The following is a 12,381-nucleotide window of genomic DNA, read 5'->3' as shown; positions in this document are numbered from 1 at the left end:
ATTCTTGGATCAGACGGTCCTTCTACCTCTGTTCCACTTCTCAATATGATTGCATGAGCGTGGCTTTTCGGGTTAGGTTGGGGTTGTCCAGGAAATGTACCAGTTGGGGCAGCAGTAGGCGCTTGTTGTTGAGCTAGTTGTGATATTTGTGTTTCCAGCATTTTGTTATGGGTAGCCAGAGCATCTACTTTACTTGCTAGTTGTTTAATTTGTTCGCTAGTGTGTACATTCTGGTTTAAGAAATCTTTATTGGTTTGCTATTGAGAAGCTATGAAGTTCTCCATCATGATTTCCAAGTTGGATTTTCTAGGAACATTATTGTTAGGTGTAGATGGGGTCGGCTTTTGATATCCAGGGGGTATAGCTGGGGCTTGATTGGGAGCTTGTCCTGGTGCGTATAAAGCATTGTTGCTCTTATATGAAAAATTAGGATGGTTCTTCCAGTTTGAGTTATAGGTATGCGAGTAGGGATTTCCTTGAGCATAATTCACTTGCTCTGCTTGGATTCCTGTTAGGAGTTGACAATCTGCAGGAGTGTGACCTTGGATTCCACAGACTTCGCAATTTTGAGTTGCGGCAACCACGGTGGCTGGAGGTGATACATTTAAACTTTCAATTTTCTGGGCCAGAGCATCCACTTTTGCATTAACATGATCAAGGCTACTTATCTCGTACATGCCACTTTTCGTTTGAGGTTTTTCTACCATTGTTCGGTCGCTTCCCCACTGATAATGGTTTTGGGTCATGCTCTCGATAAGTTGATAAGCATCGACATAAGGTTTGTCCATAAGCGCACCACCTGCGGCGGCGTCTATTGTTAACCTTGTGTTGTATAAGAGACCATTATAGAAGGTATGAATTACTAACCAGTCCTCTAAACCATGGTGTGGACAAAGTCTCATCATGTCTTTGTATCTTTCCCATGCTTCGAAAAGAGACTCGTTATCTTTCTGTTTAAATCCATTTATCTGGGCTCTCAACATAGCTGTTTTGCTTGGAGGAAAATATCGGGCAAGAAAGACTTTCTTCAACTCATTCCATGTGGTGACTGAGTTGGAAGGAAGAGACTAAAGCCATCTTCTAGCTTTATCTCTTAACGAGAAGGGAAAAAGACGAAGTCGAATCGCCTCTGAAGTGACACCATTGGCTTTAACAGTGTCAGCGTATTGGACAAATACGGATAAATGAAGGTTTGGATCCTTGGTAGGATTTTCAGAGAATTGATTCTGTTGCACTGCTTGTAGCAGCGAAGGTTTAAGTTCGAAGTTGTTTGCTTCGATTGCGGGTGGAGCAATACTCGAATGCGACTCATCTTGCGATGGAGCGGCGTAATCTCGAAGAGCACGAGCTGGTTCTGCCATCTCGGGTATCGGCGAAGGAAGAAGATTTTTGAGGTCGGGCACTTCGATAGGAGGGAGATTGTTTGCAGCACGATATTCCCGAATTCGTCGTAAGACTCGGAGATATAGTTCAATGTCGTTGATTCGTAAGTAAAACGGCTCGCCTTGTGAGCGAGTGTGTGGCATACAAATCAACGAAAGAAAGAAATAAAAAAAGCCTTAGTCTCTACAGCGTAACAGAAGGGTTACGATATCGACTAAATAAAAGTCCCCGGCAACGGCGCCAAAAACTTGATCGCGACTTTATGAGTCGATTGGGGTACTAACTGCAAGTGCACAGTTTTATCGCGTAGTTTTAAAAGATATCGATCCCACAGGGACTTATGAATCGATATACCGTTTTCTAAGGTTACTTCGTAAAGCTAAGGCGGATGATACTTTGATTGTTTGGGGGAAAAATAAAACTAAAATAAGATCTAGATTTAATATCAATTAAGCGGATATCGGTATGTAGTTCGTCGTAATTAGGGAATCAAATCTTCGTTGGTTTCTTGGTTTTTAAAATAAATCTTTTCGGTAGACACTATTGATTAAAAGTCTTATCTCAAACTCTCGCTCTGTTGAATAGACTATGACTTTATATTAACGTAGCTGTCACTTATAAGTTAAGTCCAAAATCACTTTTTGAAAACAACAGAATCTATAGAAACTCTTTTCATTAAAATAATAACCGTTTAAACACCCTCGTCTCAAACTCTCGCTCTATTGACTTAGATTATATAATTAAACTTAAATGCTTAACTCTCGTCCTCACATTTAACCTTTAAAAATACTTTTTGAAAAAGATTAGAATTTAATTAACTCTAAAAATTGTTGTCGCCCTGATTTAGAATTAATGTCCAATTTACACTGTCCAGTTAAAAACTCAAACTTTCGTTCTATTGATTTTAACTTCTTTACGTCTTTTACTCTCGTACAAAAACCTTGGTATTAACTCTGTAAATTGAGACCATAAAAAGAGTGACTTTAATTTTAAATAAAATTAAACCAACTTAGTTTTGATTCCTTATTCCGCTTACTTTACATACCGATATCTAAATTAATTAGCCGGACATGCTAAACAGGTTTGAACATTTATCATGCTTAAATAAAACCATATCAGGCAAACAATATAAATAAACAGTAATGTAGGGCATATATAAATTAAAACAATAAATTAAAGAACCTGAATAATTAATAGCAATCTTGAACACTCCACCACAGACCGGTTGGATTTGTTCTTGAACTCTTCAATCGGACAGGAAAATAAAAGCGAAAGAATAAAATACTATGATCTAACGTAAGGTTAGATCCAGTAAAAGATACACAATAGTTTCCGGTGTAGAAACTATTGTGTGAAAAATTAATTAAGTGCTCTGAAAATTGACTGGAAAAGAAGAGAAATAAAAATTGCTAATAAAATAGAAAGCGGTAGAAAATTAATGCTGTAAAAATGCTTGCACGGCGGAAAAGGAAGGAGAGCTTTAGGGTTGGATCCAAACAACTATTTATATTAATCCACTTTGTAACCGTTTCCAAAAGTGCCTTCCGTAGGTAGTCTTCACGTTTCAAGAGTCAAGCGGAAGACTAGGCTTCAACGTGCCTCTGTTGCGCGTTAAAAGCCAAAAATATAGGAGAGGGGTGTGACGTTTGTCACACCATGTGTTACGCTCGTAACACAAGGTAGCAGGGCGTGACGCTCGTCACACCTTGTGTGGCGGTCGTCACAGGGCCTCAGCGCATTTCCTTCTGGTTGTGGGCTGGGCTTTAGTGGAATGCTTTTTTTTTTTTGGAGAATCCTCTTTTCTTTTGCACCCCTTTTCTTCCTTTTTCACTTATGCTTCAAATAGGTTACCTGAGACAAATAGAAGGGAAAATACCACGTAATATCGAATAAAATGAAATAAATCGAAACAAATAATAATATAATTTAATTAAATCGAGTCCAAAAATGTGATATTATTTCATGTTATCAGCAGGGTTGATGGTGAATTAATGGAATGGAATGAAGGCATCAATCAATATTGGGACATGAACAGCTCATGGCCCAAACAACATCGAGAATTGTGAATGATTTGAACAAACATGCTTTATGAATGAAGGAAAAAGTAGAATTTAGAGTAGAGTTTACCAGACTTTGGTCAACTGTTTGACCAAAAGTCAACTTAAGGTCAAAATCATTTTTTCTTGTAATTTTCATTTTTGACACCTTTGTATTTGCACACTTGAATGAAGGCTTTTGAATTTTGCAACTTGTAACTGTGACTTGTAATCCAAGTAATCCAATTTGCCTCCATTTTCATTTTAAATGCTTTTGAATTCAAATGCTTGAATGTCATCCTTGAAATGAAACATGAAACATTATACTTGGCCTTGAATCCCAATCAAACAAACTGATGGACGAATGCACAAACCAAAATAATCAGTTAAATTCAATCCACAAAAGCTGACCTAAGTTGTAATCCAAAACTAAGTCAATGCCCTGATGCAAACCAAACTATCCATGTGTTTCAAAATCCAAGAATTAGGATTTCATGATCAAATCAAATACCATGCTGAAATCCCTATAAACCAAGATCTCATTCACCAAGGATTAGGGTTTCACATGCATTGATCTATAAAGAGTGAACCAAACATCATTGTTGTGCCAAAATAGTCAAAGACATAGCATAAGCTTGATCTACTAGCTTTGTATCATAAATAAGCAAGACCATTTGAATTAATGGTGCTTATATGAGGATGCAGTTGTATATGGACGTGTTATGATGTATGATTATGGCATGTGAATATGCAGATGAAATGAGCAATAAGGCAAACAAAAATTGAAAAAAGGGATGACAAATTTTGGGGTATGACACTTTAAAAATATTTTTTTGAGATTTTGAAGTTGGAGAATTCGAAAAAAAGTGTGTCAACATGTTCAGAATAGGAAGGAGACTGCATCGTTGCATTATCACTTGGTGTTGGTTTCAAATATGTGGTTTCTTGATAAGTAATCTTCCTCAGTTTCTCTTTGAAGTGGAGATTCATGTTGTCATCGACTTTCAAAAATCTCTCTTGGATAACTTCCCATTCGGTCAAGATATATATATATATATATATATATATATATATATATATATATATATATATATATATATATATATATATATATATATATATATATATATATATATATATATATATATATATATATATATATATATATATATATATGATTTATCGTCCTTCATCACACCATCATCATCAAACTAGATCCTTTTCCAATGGGTGTAAACCTAGTCCATTCGTATTGGGTTATTAAGTTTCACCTTATTTGAAATTAAACACAGACATGGTAGACCAAATGTCTTCATAATTGTACAACCACACTTTGAGAAATTTGAACCTACTTTCTCAGCTCGTTTGGCTATGTGAAAAATAAAATTCAATTCTGCTCGAGATATATTGCCCATCAACTGTGAGTAGAGATTGTTGTCTCCAAATTTGTGTTCCAACACTATAATGTTACAACCAGTTGATGTTTGTATCTCGTTATGCTGATTTTGGATCATTTAGTTCACAGAGTCCCAATATCTACACAAATCACTTTCACTATTTCAAATTCTCCAATGTGGCATGGGCATATTCAACTCGGTTAAAGTTTGTATTTTCAAAGTATCTAACCTGGTCGATCCAAGCACAAACAATCTTTTCCTTCACGTGATCTAGAATTGTACTTCTAACAAATTTCAAGAAATCTAGATATTTCTCACACGCCTTCTTGAAAAGTAAAACAAAATCGACATATCACTCTTATAAAGAAGAATCTGTTATAACATTCCAGACATCCATTATTCTTTACAGTATCACACTATCTTTGACAATTTTCTCATCTTCACCTTTTATTTTTGGTCATTTCATCGTTCTTAAGTCTAATTCTCACATTCTTTGTGACATGTTCCCTATAAAGTAATGCATGTGATGTAAGAAACACATTTGAAACTGAACTCATCAATGCGGTATGCGATCAATGACAATGACATTTAACATGTTTTCTTTGTCCTTCAACATTGTCTGACGTACTTCTAAAATCCAAGTAACATTGTCTTCTTTTTCGCTTTCTAAAAATTCAAACCTAATAGAAAAGTTTTTTTCTTTTTTAGAAGTAACACCAACAATTTCCAATAGTTAAAGCATGTACCTATTGGTCTAAAATGCAAGTGTTTTTATCTAAACCATTATCTAACCTTCCGATTACAACATCGAACCCCAAATTGGAAGTCTTCGTGCGAATCCATTGGAGCATATCATCACAAACAACAAACTCTTGTTCATTTGTAAATTGGTTTCTAACATCTACCTTGACATTAACCGGTTTGACATCCGTATACACATTAGGTTTAGGGACAACATCATGATGCACCGTATTTAAGGTCAATCATAACTGAAAATATTAAAAAACTGTCCAAATTCATCTTTGAACTAATATGGAAATACACTTCGAATGACGATCATCAAAAATCTGAAAATGTATTTTCGAACTCAACGTTCGTTTTTTCAACAAGAAAACAAAATTAATGTAGGTAATATGGAAGGAAATACATGTACATTATCTTAAATTTCAACTACTTTTACTCCTTTTGATGTGAAAAAACAGAAAAATATTATTTTGAAGTAGAAAAATTGATCGAGTGTGGAAGGAGGTTTTGGCAGAATTTGAAGGATCATGAGCATGTAAGTTGGTGTTTTATTAAGTTTCCCGCTTGCCATTTTCAAAAATGCATTTCTAGAATTATCATTGACATGCAAAAGGGACAAACCAAAAAGTATAATTTCATATTTATCACTAAATTGTTAAATGAACAAATCGTTGAAAGGGTGTGTTCGAAGATAGACATCCAACCTAGTTTTTGGGGGAAATAGGTGTCTTCCTAAGGATGTATTTTGGTATGAAATGACTGCAATTAAAAATATACTTTTGAATTTGTAAAAGCATTTTCTAACTTCCATAAGATAAGATGCTTCTCCACAACTTAAGATGGGAGAAGTAATCTCCATTCATAAAAGTGTTTTTTTTGGTACAAGTGAGAAAAAAAAAGAAAAAAAACAAAAAATTATTAGAAAATAAAATCTCACTAACAGTATTAGTTAATATGAGAGTGATGATTCCACCATAAAATTCTAAAAGAAAAAACAGAAGGGCGATTCTAACATAAGGCTCGACAAAAGATCGATACACTATATCGTTACCGATCAGATGCTATCCATTTCATTTCACTAATTACCACCATTTCATACATACCATAAATCACTCATCTCCATCCTTCATTTTGTAATATCTAAACTAACCTTTTTCGTGAAGAAATTAAAGGATGTGTAGAGCTTATTAAGTTGTGTAAGGTCATCCTAAATTAATTAACTACTCAATCTCCAATATTCCACCATAACTGAATCCACATTAAAGTTAAAAATGAACAAAAACTCGGATCAGTTTGATTGCATTTCATACAATACATTAACTAGTTCAAATTTACAATATGAGCACATAAATAAGTTTTATAAGATCAACAATGAGTCAACAATAAAAACACCCTCCTCTCTTGTCACACCCTTCTTCCAATCCATGATCAATACCATCCTCTTTTTTCTGAAAAACCATCATAAACATGATAAAGCCATCAATTGATATAATCTGAATCACCAATTTTGTCCTTAATATTGCAATTTACTACTAGCGTTAACCTAGTTCATAAAAAAATAACAAAATAATAAAAGATCATTGAATTAAAAAATTCTCACCAAAACTAGTTTCTGTTTGACAACTTGAAGAATTCAAGATTATTAACACATCATGACCAAAATTTTCAATTTCAAATTATACAAAATTTAAAAGAGAGTTTGAATTGGACCTTGTTGGAAATAGAAGAAAACTAAACATCCTTGGCGACGAGTTCACCATTCAACAACTCTCTGTAAGCAGCAATAGGCCAACTGAAGCCTCTAAAAACCAACCTAGAAGCAAGTGGAACATCAATAATAATCTCTTTCTGAGTCGGTTTCTTCTCATCCCGGATCGCAATCAAGTAACTCCTTCCCACCCATCCAATCCATCCAGCAATATACAGAAACAAAATCCCCGGAGTGATAAACTCACCCCAATGTCTCTGATCACCGCTCACAATCAAATGAGGTAACCCGTCAGCGCCACATAACAGACCTTGTTTCGCATAATTGTCAAACCTTCTCTTTGTTTTCTCAATCGTGGCGTTTATCGCCAGTGCCGGAGCGCTGTCGGCAGCGTAAATCTTGAGGGAGGACTCGAGTTTTTTGATTGACTGTTTTTCGCGTTTGGCAAACTGTTTTGATTCTTTGCATGGGGTTAAGCCGGAGATGTCGGCGACGGCCGGGAGTGGGGATGAGATGAGGATTGAGGAGAGGGCTAGTGCAGTGGAGAAGGCTTTTAGATTTGAGTTTGCATGGTCGGTTTGATTGTTTGGGGTTTGGTTTGTGCTGCAGTGGATGATGGTGTTGTTGGTGGAGAGTTTGGGTTTTTGGGTGAGTTTGGGTCTTAGGGTTGAGGTGGGTTTCGAGAGGTTAGTTGGAATGGTGAGAGACATTTTCTTGTGAGGAAAAAAGAATGGTGTTTGTGTGTGATGGATTTGATTTGTGTGATGATATTGGAAAGAGAAGAAGAGAAGGTTTTTAGATTCTGCGTGGAGAGAAATTGGTGGTGGGAAAATGGATTTTGGATAAGGTGAGAGAAGTAAAGATGCTGAGATGGATTGTTGTTATTGGTTGTGATTTATGATACTTTGTGTTTTGTTATCTCACTTGGGTTGGATAAGAGATTTGAGATTTTGTGAAATTGTGTGTCTCATGGAGTTGAGATTTCAAGTGCTTTTGTTTGATGGAAATCAAACGGTGTTGATATTTCAATGTGTTTTTAAATTTTCTTTATTGGATTATTAAATATACTAAAGATTAAGCTTAATTAATTTTATGCTTTCTTAACTTAATTATTGATAGAGTGTTTATGTTATTTTTGTTGTAACCAAAAATATATATATATATATATATATATATATATATATATATATATATATATATATATATATATATATATATATATATAAATATATAAAATAATAAGGTTATAAAAATTTAAAGAAAAAAAATTATCATGCAAATTTATTTTAATATTACCATTTTATTAGTTATATCAATTTTTGTTTTAATATATGTGATGTTGGAGCGATATTTTTTTTTCTGTCGCATATTTTTATCGTATCAAATTATGTTCCCTTGATATGTAGGTAAATAGTCCCCTTTTACTATCATCGGGAAGTTATTGTTGTATACATTGAATACATTTACGACTTTGTAAACGGCAGATACATGCTTGGAAGTGTTATGGCGAGCATATGAATATGTCGCAATGACATCGGAGCAAGACATACATAAGGCTTGAAACTTGCCACAATCGCACCAACCTCTATTTAGTTCGATCTGATAGTCTTCATTCGGCCTCCCCTCATTGTGGTCCATTATTTCTTTTACACTAAAACTGTGTCTACGACGGTCAAAGATTGTAACCCCATGTGTGCTAGCTTTGATAGTTTCCCCCTTCATCACTTTCATGCAACTTTTACTGAATAATTGTCTCAACCGTAACACCGAACTCCATTTTTCGCCTATGGATGTAAAAAGTGATCCCAACCTAAAATATATTGCTCTCACCAATGCGATTATTGATAGGTTTCTAATGTCTTTGAAGAAGTTGTTCATGGACTGAACAAGGTTTATTGTCATGTGGCCCCATCGACGTCCTTCGTCAAATTCCATTATCCACTTCTCCAATGGAATGTTATCCACACACCTTAATGCATCCGCATTTGACAATCTAATTTCCATGCGATAGTGTCGGAATGATGGCTGAATTAAAGCATACTCCCTCCGTCCCATATTATAAGCAAATTTCACCTTTTTAGATTCATTAAATAATTAATGTATCTGATCTATATAATAAACCAGATACATTAATTATTTAATGAATCTAGAAAGGTGAAATTTGCTTATAATATGGGACGGAGGGAGTACACTACAATCACAACATTTTTTCCAAAGGTTCTTGTCTCTGATTTCTCGCATGAAGTTTTGTGCAATATGTCTAATGCAGTAGACATGGCTAGAAGGAGGATTTTGTCATCCATTCTCAGGATTATTATACGCACTCTCAATAGATGCATGTCTGTCTGAAGTCAAACAGATGTTGGGTTGTGGAGCAACATATGTTATGAGATTCTTGAGAAAGAAACTCTAACCACTCAAAGTCTCACCTTCAATCAGAGCGAAGGCAATGGAAAATATATTATTGTTGTCGTCTTGTGCCCCTGTCATAAGTAATGTGCCCTTGTATTTCCCGTACAACCATGTTCCATCAATTTTAGGAATAAGTTTGCAAAACGCAAAATCTTTGATGCATGGTTGAAATGCCTAAAAAGAATCGATGAAATATTATATTTCCACTGACACAAGTTCTGTACGGCGTATATGCCGACTGTGTCTTCAAAATTGTAACAGTTCCCAGAGTATATGTCTTAAGTGTCACCAATTATTGTGGATTTTTTTTTGTACGAATCCTTCTAATTTTCGTATACTCGTTCAATAACATTTTTTCTTACAATCCACACTTTCTTGTATGAGGGATTATAATTATATCATGTAACAATATGAAAGATTAGTATACTTACCTTCATTGATGGCTCCTTGCTAACAAAAGACAAAATGTCTTGACATATTATTTTAGAGTTTAATTTATGGTGATCATGTGCAATAATAGTGGCGGTTCAATTGTGAGATAAATGTATATAACTTATCTCCCATGAATCAATTATCTTCCTGTAAGACGGTGCTAGTCGAAACATGCAAAGCACATTACGACAAAGAATGACATATCTTCTTGCATTAGTGTGATCTACGGTATAATCAACAGAGTTCTCCATGTGAAATTTTTTGATAGCTCACATTCAGTCTTCTTTAGTGTGGAACCTGTCTCCCACTTTTAACTCACCCTCTAACCGCATATATGGATTGTAAAAAATATTAGAGGATGGCTCATCACCATTCAAGTTCAAGTTTGTCATATATTGTGGCAGACAATATACGTGACTTGGAGGTAATGGCGCTTGATGATTACCATCTTCACTGTTGGTGTTCAACAGATAATCAGACTGTGTATCACTTTCATCTTCTTCTTCTTCTTCAACTATGTAACACCCCTAGATTTGATTAATTGATTTAGTCAGATTATTCGTATTTTTATTTAATTATTTAGTATGTGATATATTTTTAATTAAATATATTGAGTGGTATGTATATGTGGTAGGGTGTGGTGAGAGCATTGATGGGGTGATAGAAGGATTAGGAGAATTAGAATAATTATAAATAATTAGAATGGATAATTGTTTTTATTAATTAATTAAAATAAATAGAAATATAAGTTTATGGTTGGAAAATAGGAACAAAAGGGAAATAGTGAAAGTTTTAAAAAGAATTGGGTCTTAGTATAATTACCTAAAGATTAAATTAGATAAAAACGGATTAGAGACCTAAGGGTTGTCAGTACGTTAAATAGAGTTTGGAAGAGCAAAGGAGACTAGGGCTTGGAAAGGGAAGAACACACCATCACCAATTCAGATTTTTGCAAGGAACCTAACATAAAGGGGGGGAGGGGGCTTCTATATGCATGTATTGCATGAAAAGATAGAGAAGAGATACTCTTACTCTCTTTAGGAATTATGTGAAATGCTTATGAATTGTTGTTGTTATATGTGGTTCTGGAAATTGATAATTAAAGGTGTGTTCATCTAAATTTCATGATTGGATTTGTGTATATATGATTATGTTTATGTGTATATGTTTGTATGTCATTGTTGGGGTTGTTGAAGGTTTGAACATAAACATGAATGTGTTGAAGTTCATGAATAATTTGTGTAATTCTATGATTTGGTATGTTATAATGATGTTATTACATGCATTATCATTTTTTGGGCGTGTGGGAATGATTAGGGATCATAAATCAGAGTTCAAGGTAACTCTCATGGAAGAATTAGTGTTTTTTCCTTCTGGTGCAGGGTGACGGGCGTCACCCAGATGACGAGTTACCCATCATGCACCTTGAGACGCTGATGGGCGTCAGCTCTATGACAGGGAGATCGTCATGGTCTCCAGGCTTGGTTTTCCAAGACGATTGTCACTATGATGACGACATGGGAGTTGTAAGCATGTGACGAGCGTCACCAGGATGCCAGATCACCCGTCATGTTGTCAGAAGGGGCATTGTCGTTCCTGTTGCATGGTCTGAGTTGTCAGTTCAGACTTTTGAGGTGTTATTGTTGTTTGGGTGATGTATGACTACTATTTGAACATTTTGGTGTCAGTAGTTAATTAATTGTCATGAATTTAATTAATTATGGTGGAATTATTGTTGTTAATTGGTAATTTCCTTACTTACCTGTTGTTGTTTATATGTAGCAATGGCATGAGATGCGTATGATGCTGTTTTGTGTTGTTATATGATGTGGATATGATTCATATTGTTATAAAATGCATGACTATATGGTGATTAATTATGTATTGTTGGTGTTATTGATGGATAGTAATTCAGAAAATGGATTACTATTGTGTGTCAATGCATGTTGTTTATGGTTAGAAGAGGCCGTAAGTGTTATTATTGTTGTTGCATTGATTTGTATGGACATGCATCATTGTGCCATGTCGTTGAAAGATACATGTTAACTAGTTTAGAAGGGGGGACTAGTGGCTTGTCCCAAGCTCAAAATGGGGGCTCATGGCTTCATAAGGAGGGACCCGATTCCAAAGAGAACCAAATGTTGAGATGGTACCACATGCATAAGTGTCACATTGTATCGTAAGTCGCATTACATATATATGTGCATATTATTGTGAATGGATGTGTGATTATGATTTGTTGATTATGTATTGGATGTATGATAAGTTG

General features: G+C 34.9%; 1 protein-coding gene and 1 non-coding gene across 2 annotated transcripts; one reads left to right on the top strand and one right to left on the bottom strand.

The window, feature by feature from the left end:
• Positions 1–876: 876 nt before the first annotated feature.
• Positions 877–983, top strand: LOC127117176 (small nucleolar RNA R71). Its single transcript, XR_007801935.1, has one exon. It is a non-coding gene; the product is annotated as a small nucleolar RNA R71 (small nucleolar RNA).
• A 6,287-nt stretch (positions 984–7,270) lies between these two features.
• On the bottom strand, positions 7,271–8,149 carry LOC127075655 (photosystem I reaction center subunit III, chloroplastic). The gene has a single exon (XM_051017107.1). The coding sequence runs from the start codon at positions 7,976–7,978 to the stop codon at positions 7,292–7,294; it is 687 nt and encodes a 228-aa protein (XP_050873064.1). The 5' UTR covers positions 7,979–8,149; the 3' UTR covers positions 7,271–7,291.
• Between the last annotated feature and the right edge of the window lie 4,232 nt (positions 8,150–12,381).

Source organism: Lathyrus oleraceus, chromosome 1 (genome assembly GCF_024323335.1).
Source record: "Lathyrus oleraceus cultivar Zhongwan6 chromosome 1, CAAS_Psat_ZW6_1.0, whole genome shotgun sequence".
NCBI lineage: Eukaryota > Viridiplantae > Streptophyta > Magnoliopsida > Fabales > Fabaceae > Lathyrus > Lathyrus oleraceus.
The sequence above is the reverse complement of the archived record's forward strand: the minus strand, read 5'-3'. Positions and strand labels throughout refer to the sequence as shown.

Coding starts and splice junctions, on each gene's coding strand:
- LOC127075655 (XM_051017107.1), bottom strand. CDS start 7,978: ATGTCTCTCACCATTCCAACTAACCTCTCGAAACCCACCTCAACCCTA.